Source organism: Lissotriton vulgaris, chromosome 7 (assembly GCF_964263255.1).
Source record: "Lissotriton vulgaris chromosome 7, aLisVul1.2, whole genome shotgun sequence".
Lineage (NCBI taxonomy): Eukaryota > Metazoa > Chordata > Amphibia > Caudata > Salamandridae > Lissotriton > Lissotriton vulgaris.
In genome coordinates this window covers 700,865,539-700,886,702 of record NC_141695.1, presented here as the reverse complement: position 1 = coordinate 700,886,702, position 21,164 = coordinate 700,865,539, and the positions used below count along the sequence as shown (strand labels likewise).

The window sequence follows — 21,164 nt, the reverse complement described above, 5'->3', positions numbered from 1 at the left end:
TAGAATAATTATGTTATAAAAACAACAACAAAATCATCTTTGGTCTACATGTTCTTGCTTCCATTGTGCATCTATGTATCTCCATGTACTTGGATCTGTGTGTCTGTTACTTTTCTCCTGAAAAAGCATATCCAATCCACTACCCGATTCCTCATCATGTAACTCTATCAATCTTTCATCTGCATATGCTTACCTCCTTTATGCATCTATATACTTTCAATGTACTTATGGATCTATATATTAATCACGTTCTTCTAATTTAGCATTTTCAATGCACTACCCTATTTCTAAGCCTATACTTCTCTCAATATATCTTCTAGCCCAACTTTCTGACTCATCTCAAACTTCTTTCTACTACTCTTTCCAATGCACTACCCTATCTCTCACCCTATACATCTATCATTATATCCTCTACATACACTCTCTCATTTATCCCTTGAGCGCCTTGAGACCCTCACGGGTGAGTAGTGGGCTTTACAAACCCCTGATTGATTGATTCCAAACCCCATACCTCTTTTACTATCCTGATCCCCCAAAACAAACCTTTCTAAACTCTTCCCTCAGACGCTTCCCATCCAAAAAGCCTTTTTACTCATCCAACTGCTGTGACCTAAAAAAAAGAAATCCTTCACTCTTCTATCCCTCCACTATCCTTTTCAATCAAAATAAGAGACTAACATGTTCACTTGTCTAATTCCATTTTCCAATATACTAATTCACCACTAATCCTTTATGGGTTCCAGAGTAGCGTGCTACTCGCCAACAAAGCATTTCAACACCTCATCAGGGTTACAAACGCTACATAAATGCAAACCCTTTTCCCTTTTTTACCCCTCCCCAACACTTCTCAATCCAAATAACTGACTAACATATACACCACTCAAACTACTTCATATTTCACTACACTAATTTTCAACACTAATCATTTATGGGTTCCAGAGTAGCCTGCTACTTGCCAGAAAAGCGCTACAACACCCCATCAGGGGTAACAGGCACTATATGAATGCAAACCTTTCTTTCCCTTCTATCCCTCCGCTATCCTTCTCACTCCAAATAACTGACTAATATCCACTATTCAAATTACTTTCATATTTCACCATACTAATTCACCACTAATCCTTTATGGGTTTCCGGAGTAGCGTGCTACTCACCAAAAAAAGCGCTTTAACACCCTATCAGTAAGAAGCGCTATATAATAATAAACCTTTTTTCATCTTCTATTCTTCTGCTATCCTTCCAAATCCAAATAACTGACTAACATATCCACCAAGTAAAATTTACTTGCATGTGTCACTATACTAATTCAACACTAATCCTCTATGGGTCCCCGAGTAGCGTGCTACTCACTGAATAGCGCTTTGGCACCTTGTCTGGGGTAGTAAGCGCTATACAAATGCAATTACAATACAATACAATACTTTACAATATTCGCGGCACAACACCAAAGGTCCTTTTTCTTGGCTTTGACAGCATATTGTCCATTATCAATGTGGAACGTGGACTATAAAATAATAAGCAGGGTCCTAACGAGTTACCAGGACTTTACCATCTGATACACCCTGATGAAAATGAATTTGCACCAGGAGGTAGTACTTAACTTAACATCAGGTGGCCTTTTCAAATCCTCGAATATGCCTTCCTTTGGAACATTGATGGATGGTGGTGCTAGCAGTCCGAAGAAGGAACGGAACACCATTAGTTGGACATACCTATTCAAGGTGTTAAAACAACAAGGATTCAGAAAGGAATCCCGGAACACTGGTAATAATTGTATGCCGACCCTACTGCAGGTATTCCTATGGAACATATAATGTCAAAATCATAGATGAAAGGGGGGCCTGGGTTTATGCATTAAGGTCTTGGAAGAATTCAGGAAATTAGCTGGCATGAAAGGGAAGTGGCCCATGCCATGTAAAACAAAATAGGATACAAACAAAGCCCAAACAATAAATCGCCAACTGACATACTTATGCCTCCTACTCCTTCTGGATTATAGTTCATCAACCAGGACTCTCCAACCAACTCTGTCCTGGGCTTTTCTTTCAAAATGCCTCCAGGTGTAACTCACCTCCTTGATGGCAGCCCCAACACCAAGTGTTTCTTGGCATTCCCCTTTTGCTTGAGGGCTCCAGGTGAGGGTTTGGTGGTGTTTGGTGCCGGCTTGAACAGGGTGTAACCTATCTAGTCCCAGCATCTTTTCATAATGTCTTCATGAACAGGCAGTTGGAAAGCCTGCTGCCATGGGTCATTTTTGCGGATAGTGTTTGTCTAGCCGATTTGGAGTATTTTCCACATACCGATGTTGATGACGGGCCAGACTTTGCTGGTGGTAGTTACTGTTGTCCTCCAAGTTTCTGTTCCAAACGTAAAGACCAATTTTATATTGGTGTTAAATAGCCTGATCTTTGATGGGGAACTTTCACTGGTTCTGGATCACTTAATTACCCTTACCCACCCCCCCAGGATTGCATTCCTAGGTCTATTGGATGAGGTTGGGGGGCGGAGGATGGAGAGGTCCTTTGTAGCGGTGACCAAGCAGGCGGCCAAACAAGACATTGCATACAAGAGATAATCTCCGGTGCCCCTTCACTGGGGGAGGGTAGGAGGGGTGAAAACTGGTGTGCCCACCAGGAACGACCAACTTATGAAGTATAAGGAGGTCCTTGGAAACACAACAGGATTTGGGGCAGGTGGTGGAAACATCATGGGTGGATGTATGATCTGAGTGTGTGTCATCTGATTTTGTGCTTCTTTCATAGACATGGGGAAATGTTTACTGTGTATTTTTATGTTTTATCTTTGAATATCAATATAATTCGGTTAAATAAAAAGCCTGATCTTGGTTTGCAGCATTAGGTCCTTAGAACTCACGATCTTCTTTGGCAGAATGAAGGCACCCCTTGGTTTGCAGACTCTTGCCTTGAAATTGGCACCTGTGCCGCCCTGCTTGTTTATGACACTGCCCAGGTAGATAAAGGCCTCAACCTCTTCCAGTGCATCGCCTGCAAGCGTGACTGCCGTTGTGCTGGCCATGTTAGCCTTCAGGATCTTGGTTATTCACCTGTGGATGCTGAGGCCAAGTTGTGCTGATAAAGCTGCCACTTTGTCCGACTTCTCTTGCATCTGCAGATGGGTGTTGCCAAATGACATGGAAACCAGTTATTTTCTGATACAGAGGGTTGCAAATATAGGACCGAACATGACACTGTAAAGGGTAGATCTATTACATCCATTACATGTGTTGAAGGCTTCTGGAGGTCCCTGCCACTGTCAATCATGGGCAAAATAGCCCTATTCAAGATAGTACTTCTTCCTAGAATTCTGTATCACTTTGCTAGTTGGCAGTTCAGTTGCCAAGGCAGCTGTTTAGAGAAACTGATGCCATTTTAGACTTGATATGGAGCACAAATAAGTGTAGGGTCTCACTGCATAAGCTCAGGCTCCCCACAACATACGGAAAAATAAACGAGTACCCCAAATTATTAGCTGTAATATGTGGCAGCCCAGCAACAATGGCCAATTAAGTGGTTCATGGACACAGCATTCTCTACGGCAAAACTGATAAGGGCATGTGCAGAACCGGAAGAAATATTTAAGAGGATGGTTACTAACATTATAACAGAAGGAAGAGCCATGATTGCGGAAAGCAGATCTGTATTGCTAGCCCACATGCCCAGAAGTAAAATATTTCCAAAATGTCCAGATTAGGAGTCTACCAGGAATAAGCACAGTGGGGGGGGACGAAGAACGGCCTCTGGATAGCAACAGGAGTGGGGTAAAGAGAGCGATTTATAAGATAAGTGGTTCTGAAGTAATTTCACTTATAAACAAATGATACCAATGGGCCACTCCTGAGCCACATAAGCAGAGCAATATGAGAACTATGGGACACAAAAGGGACAGGAACCACCGAAACGTGGAACAGGATCAGATGCTGGTTAGATTAAGAAAATAGTTGGAAAGAAATACATAGCCAATACCAACAACAAATGATCAGATAGTCATGGTGGAAAAGAGAGAAGACACCCACCATTATATTCATTGAGACAAAAAAACATGACAAAAGAATCAAAGTTGTATCATTTTTATTATGTTAATAACTCACTACACTTTCTTAGCCAATAAAAGTGGATTGAAGACAAAAGTGAAGGAAAAGGCTAAATTACAAGTGGAAAGTAATGTTGATATATTCCAGAAAATAGATTCAAATGTTAGAAAACGGGAATTAATACTTTAAATTGAAAAAACTATAATCATGAAATAGGTTTATAAATACAAACCAGATGACTTGATCACAACTATAGGCAGCTACGTTAACAGTCTGCCAGAAAGGCAGTATGTTATGTTATGTTATGTTATGTTAAAATGGGACTTTTATAGCGCAACGGAGGAACCCTAGCCTAGGGAAGCCAAATTAAAGGCTCTGATTTCTCTAAGGTGAGCAGGCGCTCAGGTGTGTGGAAGAGGAATGGAAAGTAAAGGGGAGAATGGAAAAATCAAGTGTTCTGGGTTGGTGATAGTTATTTCTAACCTCTTTAAAAACCCAGCAGAGAGATGGGGAATGTGACTTGGGGGGAACTGGGGGCCATGAGCAGCCCTAGTCATCTGGCATACAAATAAATACTACTACAAGCAGCACAAAGTCACCACCCATGCACTACCTTTTTTTGCCTCCTAGAGGCTGAAGACCTTCAAGTAAAGGGTGAGGGTCAATGACAGGGCCTGCAATGAGCAAGGTTGTGGTGATAGTGCTCTTCTGAGATGACTAGTGAGAGCTATCTCAACAGGCAATGAGGAAGGCAGTCTTTAAAGTCAGAAGATGAAGCGAGCAGCTATGCATCACCTCAAATGGCAGTATTACCTACATAAACTCACACAATACTCAGGCCATTCTTATGTTATTCCTCTCTAATAGACAGTTGTAGGAAAGTGCCCCTTTTTGAATGGTTACTCCCCACATTTTGCCAGACATCTGATTCAACCTGACTTGATGTGCCCTGGGTCCCTTCCAATCAGGCTCCAAGGGCCTGTGTTCTTTCCAAAACTGTACTTTTGTACCGACAATTGGCACATCTCTGGCCACAGGTAAGCTCCTTGTAAAAGGAACTATGGGTACCAAGGGAACTGTGACCAGGGAAGACGTTTACCAGCGGCAGCACCTATCGTGCCACCCTTAGAGGCCCTGTATCTTTACACCCACAAACTGCCATTGCAGGCTGTCTCTTTTTAGACTACACGGCGCCAGGAGGGACTACACGCCCAGTGACAACTAACCTTGATGTTAGTGTGACTGGCTGCATGACAGCTGGGGCAAGGTGGTGTAATCACCCTTTGCTTTAGATATAGTATTCCTATATCTAACCCTAAAATGGACACCTGTATTCCTATCAGTCACTCTTATGGCAGGCCTTATCAATCCTGAAGGCAGAGTGCTTGGAATTATGTGAGATGGTGCTCTGGCATGAGCTGAGCCCGTTTGCAGCTGGCGGAACCAAGTCCTGATAGCTGTTCCATGAGAACGCGTACCATATACTCTTAAGTGCATTATAATCCTCACGGTTATTTGCCAACTTTGGTATCGCTTTATCAAAACATGTCGAGTAAGGGGTCATACGAATTGGAATACTAACCCCTCGCCAATTCTGGCGACGGGGTTAGCATTCCACCCTTCTAGAGGGACACGACATGTATGTAACTGTGAACCCCGGTTAAAGTTAACTCGAGCCTCAGCATCACAAAATGGATGCTGCCACCACAGACACAAGTCTGACCTCCTGCTGCTGGGAGTCCTTCCAGCGAGGAGAGCTTGGACAAAGGGTTTCCTGTCAGGGGCGGTGCTATCCCCATCCGAGACAGGGTTTTGTGTATCCCAGGTAGGCAGGGCTGAGAGGAAGGTGACTGTAAGTGGCACCCCGGTGCTCACTGTGCATATGCCGGCTTGAACCAGTTCCGGGGGCACACCAACCCCTGAGCTGGGGAAAGTCCGGACAAGGGAGAGGGGTGTAACCACCCCCCTCCTGGTCCCACCCATGGGCAGGACCTAGTCGCGTGCGTGCCCCTTTTTCTTGAATAAAGGTAGGAGCAGGCCCCCTTCCCAAATTAGATAATTCTGAATCTTGACTACTTTCCACGAAAGAACTCTTGAACCTCCTGAAGACTCTCCCTTGTGGCTAAGGAGTAGCCACCCTGCACCAGCGGGCACCATCTAAGCACATGCGGTTTGCTGCAAGTCCATCCTCCGGATCAAGACTGCCCAGCTCGACGAGACCCGGATTCCCTGGCACCTCTGACCTCTACCTACATCATCAGCCCAGCTGAGATTCGGGTGTGTGAAGAGACCTGAAGGGACCGGCCATCTTCAAAACTGCACGACCCTTATCCAGCACGGCCGCTGAGGGATGCTCGAGTGAGTGCTTTGGGGTTTAAGAAGCCCTAATCCTGAGCAGCTCCAGCACCGAAGTCAAGCCCCCCAGCATCCACGAGATCTGCGTGGGGCCCTTCTGCTCTTTGCTGCTAACCGCGTTGTCCGGCTACTTGCCTGCTTGCTTGTGGCCCTCCTGACGACGAACCACGACACTTCCATCGCTGGTCTGGTTGCTCCAGACTGGCCCTTGCTCCCCTCCAACAGAGGAGTACCCCAGACCCTCCTGGTCCACTCCAGACGCCATCTTGAGTCCACCGCGTGGGCTTGCCTTTGCCAAGGTTTGTTGCCCCAATCCTGAGTCCAGCATCGCCGACAGCAGACACCTTCGTGGGACAGCTCGCACCACCATCCTGGTCGCCGGCAACGCCTCCTGGTCCGAGAGACTGCAGAGCCCAGCGTCGCCCACTCACCTGGTCGAGGTGACTTCATCCGGTGCCATCCTGGTGCCCACCTAATCACTGGCTAGTGATTAAGAACTGAGTCCCCTCTGCTTTCAGGTCATCTCCATCGCCGATCCAGGCTTGGATCACTCCGAACATCTTCACTGGTCGCCTGCCAGCAACTTCTTCTTTCAGGCTCCATAGACTGTAACGAGGATTCCAGACGTCTTTTAAACCCTATGCAGCCGCAGCCCCTGGGCTAGGTAACCTGAGCATTTCGGTGCTCCAACGTAGGTTCACTATCTAAGTGTCCAGATCCTTTTTCGTTTTCAGTCTATCTAGTCGGATTCGTCCGATAACTGTAACTTTACGAAATACTAGTATCCATAGACTTTGTCCCGCATCCCGCATGAGAGTGCACACTCTGCACCCGATCTCCCTAGGCCTCCTGCTCCTAACCTTAGGGTTCTGTAGTGTAGTCCTAGCGATCCTGAAGCCTCTGGATCTTGTTACTTACCTGCTAGTATTTCGCATTCCACTTTTGTAGTATATGGTTTTTCGCGCCCCTCGGGCATTTGTGTAAATTGTGCAACTTGAAGTATTTTCTTAAGAGTTTTGTTGTGTGCTTAGCCCCCTGACTCATAAAGAGATCAGAGTAGACTTGTTATAAATAAATATCCTTTTATTTTCATAACAACTTGTGTGGTGTCCTTTCACTTGGTGTTCAAGGGGTATATGTGATGGTATAACAGCTGGCTTAACACGCCCTCTAGAGTTTAGCCTAAAGACTGCTCTTGTCCATGCTACTAGGATAGCTAGTCTATAAGGTTGACTTAAAACCAATCATCAATAAGGGTTGTTTGGAATGATACACAGTGATCACTAGAATAGTGAGCACTACATATCGGGCCAACTTCTCACAGGAAGCCTCACAGGCTTGCCATCTTTGAGATCTCTCCCTGCCTTCTGCTGCACCAGCCACTGGCTCCCACTGATTCTGCCCTCCATTTTGGGTGGGAGAATCAGCTGGAAAACCATGCTAGGAGAAGAGGTGTGCCCACTTTTGCCAACCCCACCCCTCAGGTGGGGGAGGCGAGGTGAAGCATAAATCTCAGTCCCCTTCATCTTGAGGATGAGGGCTCTCACCCAATCAGGGAGTAGCTAATGCCCACCACACACTGGAAGGTGGCATGATAGGGGATGTACCCACCCGAAGGAAGGGACCCGTTAGCCTGACCTGCACACCCTTTTTAACGCCCCTAAATCTAGGATTTAGGGGCCACAACGAGCCTCGGCTCCTCAGATTTGCGGAAGAAAGAAGGACAGAAAAGTTGTGCTGACCCAGGAAAAGAGGACACCAACTGCTTTGGCCCTAGCCCTACCGGCCTCTCCAGTCTATGAACTGCCTACAGCAAGAACACTGGCAAGTCCAGCAACCCACAGAGCCTGGAGGACTACCCCTGCAACCATCTTACAGACTCCGCCTCCCTTGAGCATCGGATTTAATTAAAGCCAAGACTCATCCACAGAATCCGGATTCTGGCGACTCCGCAATTCTACACCACTGAACCCGACGCCCACAGCCCGAGTTCAAGTGGTCCAACACCATAAGGAGGTCTTTCCAGCGATCCTGACCTGGATTCTGGTGATCCCCGAACTCCCTCAAGACAATGCCTGCAGCCTCAACCTGAAGGGTTCCTGAAACCGGAGCTGGTAAGAAAACGCCAGAAGACACCCCTGCCCCGATGCCCCACTGCCTTAAGGGGCCCAACGACAGTGTCCAAGCATCCCAGCAGGAACCAAACTTACCTCTCCAGCTGATGGTCGCCTTCTGGAAGCCTCCCTGCCGAGCCTGTAGCAACTTTACTGAACTGAAGGTCTTCATTGAGAATCATGGGGTCCCTGATGTTTTCTTGGCACCCTGCACCCGCCACCCCTTTGCTGCTGGTGGTGCCGCTCCTGTGCTAGTTGTTGGCCCCTGTAGTGCTGACCTTAACCCCAGGAGCTTTGCTCTCATACCAGAGTGGTACAAAAGGGGGTGGTGATGGACGGAGCATCTGAATCAATCAAACACTCACACCCAGTCAAAAGATCTGGGTTTAATCCATCACCGTTCTTTAGCCCACTCTGCCACCCCAGTTCAGACATGGCTATATGCAAATCCGTCTGATCCTGTGCCTCATGGGAACAGTCCAGCCCGAACTGCCAAGCCATGTCTTCCCTGGACCGGAAACAAGCTTCCGAGGACGGGTTTCTGGCATTCCAGCCGTCTTCAGCCCGCTTGCTTGAATCCAGTGGCAAAGTGAGCAAGGGACTCCCGTCTGAGCATACCCTGCCACACTTATGGAGACCAAAAGCGGTACAAAAGGGGGTGGTGATAAACGGAGCATCTGAACCAGAGTTGCCTGCTCACAAGCAGTCCCTAACCAAAAGCCCCCTTACCTTATTGGCTAACACTGTGCCCCTACAATCTGCACCCGGCCACCCCAGGGTCACTGGTGGTGCAACTTGAGTACCTACCTAGACCCTGGGGAAACTTGGTCTAAACCCATAAAACATCCACTTATAACACGTTTACTCGCCTGTGAAACTAATAACCATTTTTCTCCCATAGGAACCCCTGTTATGAGACTTTTGACTGAAAAATGTATTAAGTGTTGAACTATTGTTTTGTATGGGGTAAAAAGTAACTATTACTCAAACCAAGAAAAGTCTTTCTTACTTTGTACTGTGAGATTCTTCCCTGTGGAACCAAGGCATACCACCCTCAGTACTCTATATAATCTAAATGTAATCAAAAAGTAGACTAAAAGTAATCACTGTGTAATATTACCTGCTTTTTAAAACCAACCAACCTGTAACAATTGGAAATCCATTCCCTATAATATGTCTGTGCTAAGGTTTACAATTGAAAGTACAATTTACTTACCTGTACCAAGTCCTGCTTGGTTCTAGAAATAAACTACAAATACACCTTTTTTTATACTTGGATTGGTTTGGATTCGGTCATGAGTGTGTGTCATCAGTCTTGATAGAGTGAATACAATAAATGCTTAACACACCCTCTGGATAAGTCTAACTGCTTCCCCATACCACCATAAGAGTTGTTAGTACATACCTAATTTAGTCTCTGCTATACCTCTGGGGACCCCCTGGACTCTGTGCCCTATATAACTTACTTTGGCATATAGTATATGCAGAGCCAGTTTACCTACAACAGTGAAATAAGTGCTGCTAGAGTACCTTTTAATGTTCACTATTGTCAGCCTTAGTTTTGCAGACATCCCGATTTTAAAAGTGCATGTGATTCTGGATCATAAATCTTGAAACTGAGTAAGTACTTCTAAAAGAACAACAGCAGCAGCAATACTATCCTCTCATTCACAAAGTCACAATAATTGATTAGCAGGGTACTTATGTTTTCAGGCCCAGTGGGGAGGGGTTACAGTTCATTGCATCTCAACAGAGACCTGTATTGGGTAAGGAAGCAGATTTGCTCAATAACACTTAAAAAAAAAAAGTATTTAAAAGATTTGCCGGTCAATCAACAGGAGTGCAGATGACTGAAGAATATAAATGCAAAGAGGGGTCGGAATTTGACTATAGCCAATACATTTTAAAAAGAAGAATGACAAATGAAAGTCAGGACATAAACAAAATTCCCAGTACTTACTTGCTGACTTCTTTATACTGCGCTATTTCCTCAATGTACAGTAGGTCATGCAATCGGGACTGATAGTTGACCTTAGTCAAGGATTTATCCAGGACAGACTGTGTAAAAAGTTGGTCAGCAGACAGAGGGATTTGGTATCGGATAAGAAGGCTTCTTTCTAATTCAGTAGTTTCATTTGGCTCAAACTCTACAATAGTCTTGGAAGTATAATCCCATCGCTTGGCTGTGGTTAGCAGCTGCTGCCTTGCACACATCAGATATTCCAGATCTGCAGAAGAGAAATTAGGAAAATTTACACAATGCTACTATCAAAAGCTAACATGTTTTCTGTCTCTTTTCTTCTTGTCTTACACATACTTGCCATACAGTTTCTATAACAAACAAGTTACTTACCTTCGGTAAGACATTATCTAGTAGAGACTCACTATCTAGCTGCATATTCTTTACCTTTGAATTTTCCTGGCGTCAGGATGGATCCAGAAACATTTGCTGAGCAATACCCCTTGCGTGCATCGCCGGCTGGCTCCATTCGGCTCCGCCTGATGTTGTTAGCATCAGTTATGACATGGCGGTACCTATATAGGCACCACCCAGGTGCCCGGATGTCAGTACGTTTCATTTTTTCCACACCAGAAGTGCAGAGCCACGAAGTAACTGGCGTAGTGGTGTGCAAAACTAAGGCCCTGAAAAGGGGAGTGACCCTAACTCTACAGCCTTAGTCCGCAAAGCGGGGAGGCATGGGTGGGGCTGTAAGGAATCTGCAGCTAGATAGAGTCTCTACCAGATAAAGCGTTACCGAAGGTAAGTAACTTTTTCATCTGATAGAAACTTTTACCTGCAGATTCCTTACCTCTGAATTAGATACCCAAGCCATACTATCCTGGCGGTGGGTTGCAGACCAATACCTCAAACTAGGAAGTCCTGCAGGACCTGCAGTGTAGTTCCTATATTCCTAATAAGCTCTGCGCATTGGAATAATATACCCTATAGACATGACATAGGACTGAGGTCAGTATGTCTCTATTGAATATACTAAACTTCATTGTGAGTGCCAGCTAGCTCAGAGGTCACTAGAAACTTTCTCAAATACACAAGAAGGGAAAAGTTTCTGATAACCGCCTTAACATGACAACTTTGTTTCCCAAGATTAAAACGTACCTTAAGAGACGTGAAAACAATAGAGAACTATTTGACTCAGTCAATAGTGCATTCTTCGTTTCCACAGAGTTTCAGAGAAAATAGAGAGACGGGCATTTCAATACAAGGGGTTTATTGAACAGTTTTCTTTCTGATGCAAGAGAGGTGAACTGCTACGATCGTTAAACAGAATGCAAAGTATAATGCGTACAGCGTAAACAGTAGTATAAAATAATACTGTAATAGCATGGTCTAGTGCTATGACATATACAAATACATACATTAACACAGGCTAAAATACTCAACTGGTGCTTCTAACATACGCCTACCCCAATGTACCTAACCTAGGTCTAGTATGAGGGAAGAAGTAAGTGTGATCTTTAGCATAGGTTTAGTTTTTGCCAAGAATTGTCAAAGGTTTCTCTAGGTTCTAATCAGCTCCATACCTTACAATGAGAGAGGTTGGTATCTCTTTCACAGGACTCGATTCCCAACACCCCGCAAGGGGAGTCAGAAAGAATCGAGCTGGATTTCTCGGCAGAGGAGTATAGCTTCTAATCAGTGCGTCAGCTGGAGAGTTGGCTTCCTTTGGCACTTGCTTTGGCACGCTGCGTCGTGCAAGTAGGTAGTCGAACTGCACCAAACCACGCCGTGCTTTGCCATAGCAAGTGAAGGTATATTTATATCTTGAAGGTGTTTAGGAATGCCAGCTTTGACGTAAAGTCGGGCATATGAACATCATGGATGAACCCCTAAGGAATAGTTGTTCATGCATAATAATGAGTTTCTTATAGAAATCAATATCCAGGCTAGGGGAAGTCGCTTCAGCTTAAGAGTCTGATTTTCTAAGAAATCGTTGTGACGCGGATGAATGGATGGAAGTAGCCATGCCTGTATTTGGGCTGCATGGGCTATGCCTAAATAAGGGCTTGATTTCAATGCCTATATAAGGGCAATGTGAATTGTACCTATATAAGGGCATGAATCGGGAAAATGCATACGGAATCTAAATCGCCACACAACAGACCGAACAGGCAAAATGCCCGTCCATGCGGACCAGACTGTCCAGCGGTAGTGTTTGGCAAATGTGTGCAAAGATGCCTACCTTGCTGCCTGACATATGTCCAGGACTGAGACACCACAAGCCAAGGCCATAGTCACAGCCTTCCCCCTGGTGGAATGGGCCCTTAATCCCTTCAGGGGGCTGCTTCTTTGCCAGGGCATAGCAGATCTTGATGCAGAGTATGACCCAGCGAGAGATGGTCCTTTTCTGCACTGCCCTTCCCTTCTTGGCACCAACTTACCCCACAAAGAGTTGGTCATCCACCCGGAACTCTTTTGTGCGGTCCAGGTAGAACGACAACGCTCTTTCTGGGTCCAGTTGGTTGAGACGCTCCACCTTTTTAGAGGGATGCTGGGGAGCAAAGAAGGGGGCAACGTAATGGATTGACCCAGATGGAATGGGGTCACGTTTGGTGAAAAGGAAGCCCTGGTGCGAAGCACCACTTTGTCTGGAAAATACATCAGATAGAGAGGCGTGCAAGATAATGCCTGCAACTCACTCACCCTCCGGGCAGATGTAATCACCACTAAAAAGGCTGTTTTGATGGTCAACAGCCGAAGTGGACAGCAATGTAAAGGCTCGATAGTACCACAGATTAGGTAGGTGAGGACTAAATTAAGGTCCCACTGTTGCATAACAAAGGGCGTGGGTGAAAACAAGTGAGTCGCACAAGTTACTACTTGTGTAAAGATATATCTGTAAGAGACATTAGTTAGTGGTAGATTCCTTACCTTAGAATATCCTCAGGCGTCAGACTCGATCCGGAAATGTTTGCGTAGCAATACCCCTGCGCGTCGGTAGGAGTCGTCTGCGGCTCCGCGTCCATCGTCGGCGTCGTTAGCGCCGGAATGACGTCGTCGGAGTGCTTAGATGCCGCCCATGCGAGATGGTCCTCTTGTGTACCACATTTCCCTTCTTCGCGCCCACGTAACCAACAAAGAGTTAGTCATCCACCCGGAACTGGCGTGTGCGATCCAGGTAACAGGAGAGCGCACGTTTTGGGTCCAGACGGTGGAGCCTCTCTTCCTCTTTCGAAGGATGCGGAGGCGGAAAGAAGGTGGGCAATGTAATGGACTGCCCGATGTGGAAGGCCATGACAACCTTTGGCAGAAAGGAAGGTCTTGTCCGCAACACAACCTTGTCCGGATGAACAGAGAGGAAAGGTGGAGTAGAAGAAAAAATCTGGAGCTCACTCAATCTCATGGCAAAGGTGATGGCAACCAGGAAAGCAGTCTTTAGAGTAAGAAGACGGAGAGGACAGTTATGGAGCGGCTCAAAGGGAGCACACATTAGATAAGTAAGTACAAGGTTCAAGTCCCACTGGGGCATCACAAAGGGAACAGGAGGGAACATGTGTGATGCCCTTCAGAAACCTATTTACAATGGGGGACTTGAATAAGGAAGGCTGATCAGGTAGCCATAAGAAGGCGGAAAGAGCAGAAAGGTACCCCTTAAGAGTGCCCAGAGCAGAGCCCTGCTGGGCAAGGGAAAGAAGAGAGTAGAACTTCAGAAAGGGTGCAGAGAGAGGGTCCACAGCCTTTGCTGTGCACCATGCCACAAATCTGTTCCACCTGCAGGCGTATACCGACTTTGTGGAGGGACGCCTGGCTGCCAGAATGATATCACAGACTTCGGGAGGCAAGTCAAATGGCCTCAACTGCCGCCGCTCAATCTCCAAGCTTGTAGGTGGAGACTGGACAGGTTCGGTGCTGAACCGTCCCCTGCTGCTGAGACAGAACGTCCTCCCGAAGAGGCAGACTAATCGGGGGATCGACTGACATGCTGAGTAGCTCGGGATACCAGTATCTTCGTGCCGAGTCCGGAGCTACAAGGATAACCTGGGCCCGGTCGCGCCTGATCTTCTTCAGAACTCTGGGCAGAAGTGGTATAGGCGAAAGCGTACAATAGACCGCAACTCCACTCGCGACGAAAAGCGTCTCTGAGCGAGTGCCGCCTTGGAAATTCCAACGCGCAGAACTGATGACATTGCGCATTCTCTTCTGTGGCGAATAGATCTAACCAAGGCTCTCCCCATTGCTGAAAGAGGCCTTGCGCCACGTCCGTGTTCAGACGCCATTCGTGATCCATCATGCACCGACGGCTGAGTTCGTCCGCCCTGGCATTCAGAGAGCCTGCCAGGTGTTGAACCACCAGAGTCATGCCCTGATGTTCCAGCCACTACCAGAGGCGCAGAGCCTCCTGGCATAGGGTCCACGACCCCACCCCGCCCTGTTTGTTGCAGCACCACATGGTGGTGGTGTTATGTCCGTGAACACCTGCACTACACTCCCCCGGACAGAGGGGAGGAATGCCTTCAGTGCTAGAGGAATCGCCCGCAGCTCCAAAAGGTTGATATGGAGCCGGGACTCCGCCGGAGACCAGTGGCCTCTGATCTCCGCCTCTCCCATGTAGCCTCCCCAGCCCTGGAGGGACACGTCCGTCACAACCACCTGCTCCGGGTGGAGTAGGGACAGCGATCTGCCACTGACCCAATCGCGGTCCGTGAGCCACCACTGCAGTTGTCTCGCAGTGCCCTCCGAGATCAAGACATGATCGGACAGGTTGCCCTGATGCTGGGCCCACTGAAACTTCAGGTACCACCGCAGAGCCCGCATCCGCCACCGGGCGTGATGCACCAGAAGGATGCAGGAGGCCATCAGGCCCAGAAGCCGCAGCGTCAACCGGACCGAGACTCGGGATAAAGGCTGAAAGATGGGAATCAGAGCCTGTATGTCCCGAACCCGCTGTTCGGGAGGGTAAACCCGAAACTGCGCCGAGTCGAGAACCGCTCAGATGAAGAGGAGCTTCTGAGAGGGACACAGGTGCGACTTCGGCACATTGATGGAGAAAGCCAGCAAATGCAGGAGGTCGGCCGTAGTCTGGAGGTGGCTGACAACTGCCTGGGGCAAGCCCGCCTTCAACAACCAGTCGTCTAGGTAGGGAAAGACCGACACCCCTAACCTGCGCAGATAAGCTGCGACCAACGCCATCACCTTTGTGAACACCTGTAGGGCGCTGGTAAGGCCGAAGAGGAGCACGGTAAACTGAAAGTGCTCTTGGCCTACCGTGAACCGCAGGTAACGCCGGTGGGCCGGCAGGATGGGGATGTGAAAATAAGCGTCCTGCAAGTCCAACGCTACCATCCAGTCTCCGGGGTCCAGGGCAGCTAAGACCTGAGCCAAAGTCAACATCTTGAACTTCTCCTTCCAGAGGAAGCCGATGACGTTCCGCAGGTTAAAGATAGGGCGTAGGCCCCCTTTGCCCTTCTTGGGTATCAGAAAGTAGTGGGAGTACTCCCCAAGCTCATATGTCCAGTCCTGTTGAGACTGGCACTCCAGTGCCAGAGCATCCTCGGACCCCTCTCAATCTTCCTCGTCACCCGTTACCTGTAAAACAGGATTAACAAATGGGGCCTGCTCATGGAAATAAAAATCTCCAAAGGCCGTCGGAAGCAGCGCCGTTCCGGCGCTAGAGTCGGACAGAGGGGAACATTGGGAGCGGTGTCCACAGTGGGCGCCGGGGGCGACACCCGTTGGGCCGGTGAGGTTGTGAGGTCGACCAGCGACGACCCGGAAGCGGATCCGGTGAGGTCCTGCAGCGCCAGAACCGAAGTTGCCGGCGGCGTCGGGCCGAAGCACCCGGCGGCGTTGGGGCCGAAGCACCCGATCCGCTAGGCCCTCCAGTCGGGACCTTTGGGCCCGGAGGCGCAACGGAACCGGACTGAGGAGGGAGGGACCTCATGGCCATGAGGTACCGCTCGATCTCCTTTGGCGTCGGGCCGTGCCCAGGGACCCGAAAGTGTGGGGCAGGCGGCGACGCTTGCGACTCCCGCGGAGCCACGTGGGCGGTGTCGCCCGACCCGCCGGCCGCATCGTGCGAGCGTCTGGGTGGGTCGGAGGAACGACGACGTTTCTCCGACCTCTCATGCCTCTTACCTGAGGACTTGGAGCCAGACGACCGGTGTCCACTCCCGGAGCTGCGATGACTCCGACCCCGCGAACGGTCCCTCGACCTCCCGTGGGACCGGGACTGGGACCTGGAGCGGCGCGGGCCGACTGCCGGAGCTCGAGCCGCTTGCGGGACCGCTCCCGCCTAGCCTTCGACGTCAGGGCCCGGCAGTCGGAGCAGGTGCGGTCGTCGTGGTCGAGGACTAAGCACTTCAGGCACCGGTGATGGGGGGTCCGTGACAGACATCAGTCGGTCGCACTTCGAGCAGGGTTTGAACCCGGGCATCCCTACCGGCACCGATAGAGTCGAAGACTCGAAGGAAGAAATCATCAAAAAGATCAAAAGTTTAGTCAAAAAATAACTAGGGGTAGAGCTTCTCCGGATCTGCGCTAGCTGGCGCGGAAAAAAGAAGAACTGACGTCAGCGCGCATGGGCGACGTCTAAGTACTCCGACGACGTCATTCCGGTGCTAACGACGCCGACGACGGACGCGGAGCCGCAGAAGACGCCTACCGACGCGCAGGGGTATTGCTACGCAAAAAAATTCCGGACCCAGTCTGACGCCTGGGGATATTCTAAGGTAAGGAATCTATCACTAACGTGACTCTTTCAGATAGCACTTTTAGAAACCTATGAGCAATCAGAAACTTAAAAAGAGAGGGCTGGTCTGATATCCACAAAAAAGCAGACGAGTAGAGAGGTAACCCTTTAGAGTTCCCAAAGCGGAGCCCTGCAGGGAAAGAGTCAAAATTAATAAGAAGACCATGGAAAGAGAAGCAGAAAGATGGTCAATAGACTTTTCTCGACAGTATAATACAAATTTCTGTTAACGGCAGGCGGATACCGTCTTAGTGGAGGGCCGCCTGGCTGCCAAAAAACCTTCCATACTTAGGAAGGTCAAAAGCCATCAACTGGTGCCACTCCATGCATAGAGGAGCAGAGTTGACAGGTTCGGGTGGAGATCCCTCCCCTGCTGCTGTAATAGAACATCCTCCCATAGGGGCAGCCTGATCGGAGGATTGATGCTCATCTTCAGAAGCTCTGGATACCAGACTGTCCTCGCCCAGTCCAGAGCCACAATAATGACCTGGGCGCGGTCGCTCCTGATCATCTTCAGAACCCTGGGCAGGAGTGGTATGAGCCGAAAGGTGTACAGCAGGCATGAGCTCCAATCGCTACTAAATGAGTTGCCTAGCAATAGCTGCCTTGGAATCTCCAATTATTGCTGATACTGCACGTTCTCTTCGGAGGTGAATAAGTCTAACCAAGGTTCTTCCCACTGATTAGAGACCTTGCACCACCTCCGACTGGAGACGCCATTCGTGATCCGCTAGGCATTGACTGCGGAGTTCGTCTGCCCTGGCGTTCAGAGAACCTGCCAGGTGGTGAACCACCAGGAATACGCCCTGCTATTCCAGCCATGTTCAGAGACGCAGGGCCTCTTGAGAAACGGTCCACGACCCCACCACGCCCAGCTTGTTGCAGTATCACATCGCAGTGGTGTTGTCCGTGAACACCTGCACTAGCTTCCCTTGGAATTGAAAGCATTCTTCTCTGTCAATCGAATCACCCGGAGCGCCAACAACTTTATGTGTATCCTGATTTCCACCTCTCCCAGATGCCCACCCTATCCCAGAAGAGACGCATCTGTCATGCCTATGAGAACTGGTTCGGGAAGGGAGAGGGGTCTACCATTGAGCCAATTGCGGTTCATCAACCCCCACTGCAGATCTCTCACAGTTCCTTCCAAGATCTGGACCACATAAGTGAGATTTCCCTGATGTTGGGCCCACTGGAACTTCAAGTCCCACTGCAGAGCCTGCATACGCCACCTGGCATGCTTTACTAACATAATGCAGGAGGCCATGAGGCCCAACAGCCTCAGAATCATTCTCAATTAAATCCAGGATAGAGGCTGAAACATCGGTATCATAGCCTAAATGTCCTGAACTCTGCGTTCGGGAGGATAGGGCCAAAACTGCAGAACTGCTACGATGATGGGGAGCATCTGAGAGGGAGTCAGGTCGTTGCTAATGAACCCCAGAAAATGCAGAAGGTTTGCCGTAGTCTGGAGTTGGGGGACAATTGCTTGGGATGAGCCGGCCTTCAACAATCAGTCGTCGGGATAACAGATAGCAACGATGGGCAGGCACGACGGGGATGTGGAAATGGGTGTTATGCAAGTCCAATGCTACCATCCAGTCCCCTGAGTCCAGAGTAGACAGATTCTGAGCAAGGGTGAGCATCTTTAACATCTCCTTTTTGAGGAAGTAGTTGAGGGGCCGAGGTCTAGGATAGTACTAAGGCCTCTGTCCATTCTTTGAAACCAGAAAGTAGCGGGAATAGTAACCACAGCCTATTTCTGGCCCAGGGACCCTTGCGATGGTTCCTACGGCCAAGAGAGTCTTGACTTCCTCGTGGAGTAAGGTAAGGTGATCCTAAGTCAGCCAATCGTAATTTGGAGGCATGGATGGGGGGGTAGTCTCGAAGGGGAGGAAGTAGCCCCTTCAAACTATATGCAGCACCCAACTGTTCGAAGTGATATCTTGCCAATGGTGTACCCTGCCACCAACTGGGCATCCATGATCCAGAAGAATCTGACTAGGAGGGTTTTACTTTGGAGGAGGGGGCTGTGGCTTGATCAGACTTCTGCCACCTGTCCCACGGGGTCGGGCGAATAGTGTCCACAGAGTTACTGAACTTGTGGTGTCCTCCGGCTGGAATAGGGTTGGCGCGGTTGGAAGCCCCTCCATAGGCACAAAAGGAGCGAAAAACAAACAGGCCTGGATGACGTGGAGAGTCCCTAAAAACGCTCAAGCGCTGCGTCCGCTGTGTCTTCAAAGGGCATGTCCATAAGATTAGCTTGGACAATCCCTAAAAAGCCAGACATCCTAAGTCAGGTGTGGCGCCTAATGGCCACCATTGAGGAAATCGCTCTGCCTTGTGAGCCTGTCTTATCTAATCCACATCATATGGCAAACTTAGCCGCATCCCTCCTGTCTGTAATGGCTTGGGAGAGAAGAGCTGGATCTTCCTCCATGACTCTGGGCAGCACTTGTATCCCATAGAGAATGGGAGTAACGGCCCAAGAGGCATGCAGTGTTTATCACCCGCAATGCTAGGCTGGTGGAAGAAAATACTTTCTTATCAAAGCTGTCCAGCCTTTTGGATTCCCTGTCCAGGGTGCGGAAGGGAACACGTGCAGAAAGTGGAGGCTTGGACCACCAAGCTCGGTGGGGTGGGTAGAGAGGAAAGCTGGGTCACCCAGCGCAGTGTGGTGGTAGCATGCAATGGTTCTATTCATAGGAGCTCCTGTGTTGTGACCAGGTGCCAAGTACAACATATATTAAGGCCTTGTTGAAAGGAAGCAAGGGTTCCGAAGAGGAGACACCAGGCAGCAGTGTAGTGTAGTTCCTGTTTTCCCAATAGGCTCTGCGCATTGGAATAACAAACTATAGTTTAGACGTAGGACTGAAGTCGACTAGATCTCTATTGAATATGTTAGACTTAATTAGGTTTGCCAGGTAGCTCAGAGGTCACTAGAAACTTTCTTGAATGAACAGGGAGGAGGTAACTTCCCTGATTAGAAAAGAAGCGATTAGCTTCTGACAACCGCATAAACATGACAACTTTGCTCCCCCAGAATAAGTAGTATATCTCCACAGTCGTGTGAAAACAATAGATAGCTATTTCACTCAGTCAATCGTGCATACTTAGTTTCACCAGAGTGCAGAGAAATAGAGAGACGGACGTTTTCAATAAAAGGTGTTATTTATTGAGCAGTCTTCTTTCTCATGCAAGAGAAGTGATTTGCTACAATTGCAATACGGGTCATAAAGTAAAGTGCGTACAGTAAAAGGAGTATTATGAAATAATACTGTAAAAGCATTGATATGGTTTCTGAGCCATATGATACTTAAAATGTACAAAATATATACAATTACATACAATGATAAAAGTTGACTAAACATACTCAACTGATGCTTCTAAATACGCCTACCCCAGTGTACCTAACCTAAGCCTAGTACGTGGGAAGGAGTAAAGGAGTTTTTAAGTTAAGTTAGTTTTGCCAAGAATCTGACTCAAGAATTCTCTAAGGATCTAATCAGCTCTGTACCTTGGTTTTAGAATGAAGTAGGTCTTGTATCTCGTTCTCAGGACTCCCGAAGGGTGACTGGAAAAACTGGAGCTGGATTTTCTCGGCAGGAGAAAAAGACAGCGTCTTTCTCAGTGCGTCAAATGGGAGGGACGGCTTCCTTCGGCACTCGCATCAGCTGGGCTTCGGATAAGTAGATAGCCGCTCTGCTCCAAACCACCGTGTGTTGCTTAAGGCAAATGCTGGTATATTTATACCTGGAAGGTGCAGTGTTTGACGTAAGGTTGGACATAAGACGTCAATAAGAACCGTCATTAGGAACTGGCAGTTCTTTCAGACTCGCAGGAGTTCTAGGACAAATCAAAACAAAAGTATGGGGAATTCCCAGGTTGCTAGAGGTTTGGTTTGTTTAAAGAACTCGTTGTACTTTCTAGGAGTCTAAT

The 21,164-nt window shown here is 48.3% G+C and overlaps 1 protein-coding gene across 2 annotated transcripts in view; it reads right to left on the bottom strand.

The window, feature by feature from the left end:
- The window catches only part of HELZ (helicase with zinc finger), a 1,742,088-nt gene that overhangs the window by 1,077,326 nt on the left and 643,598 nt on the right, over positions 1 to 21,164 (bottom strand). For both annotated transcript variants that reach the window (XM_086930935.1, XM_086930936.1), the window contains exon 12: positions 10,478 to 10,745. In XM_086930935.1, the coding sequence (XP_086787061.1) occupies positions 10,478 to 10,745 (268 nt within the window). The remainder of the gene's footprint in view (positions 1 to 10,477; positions 10,746 to 21,164) is intronic.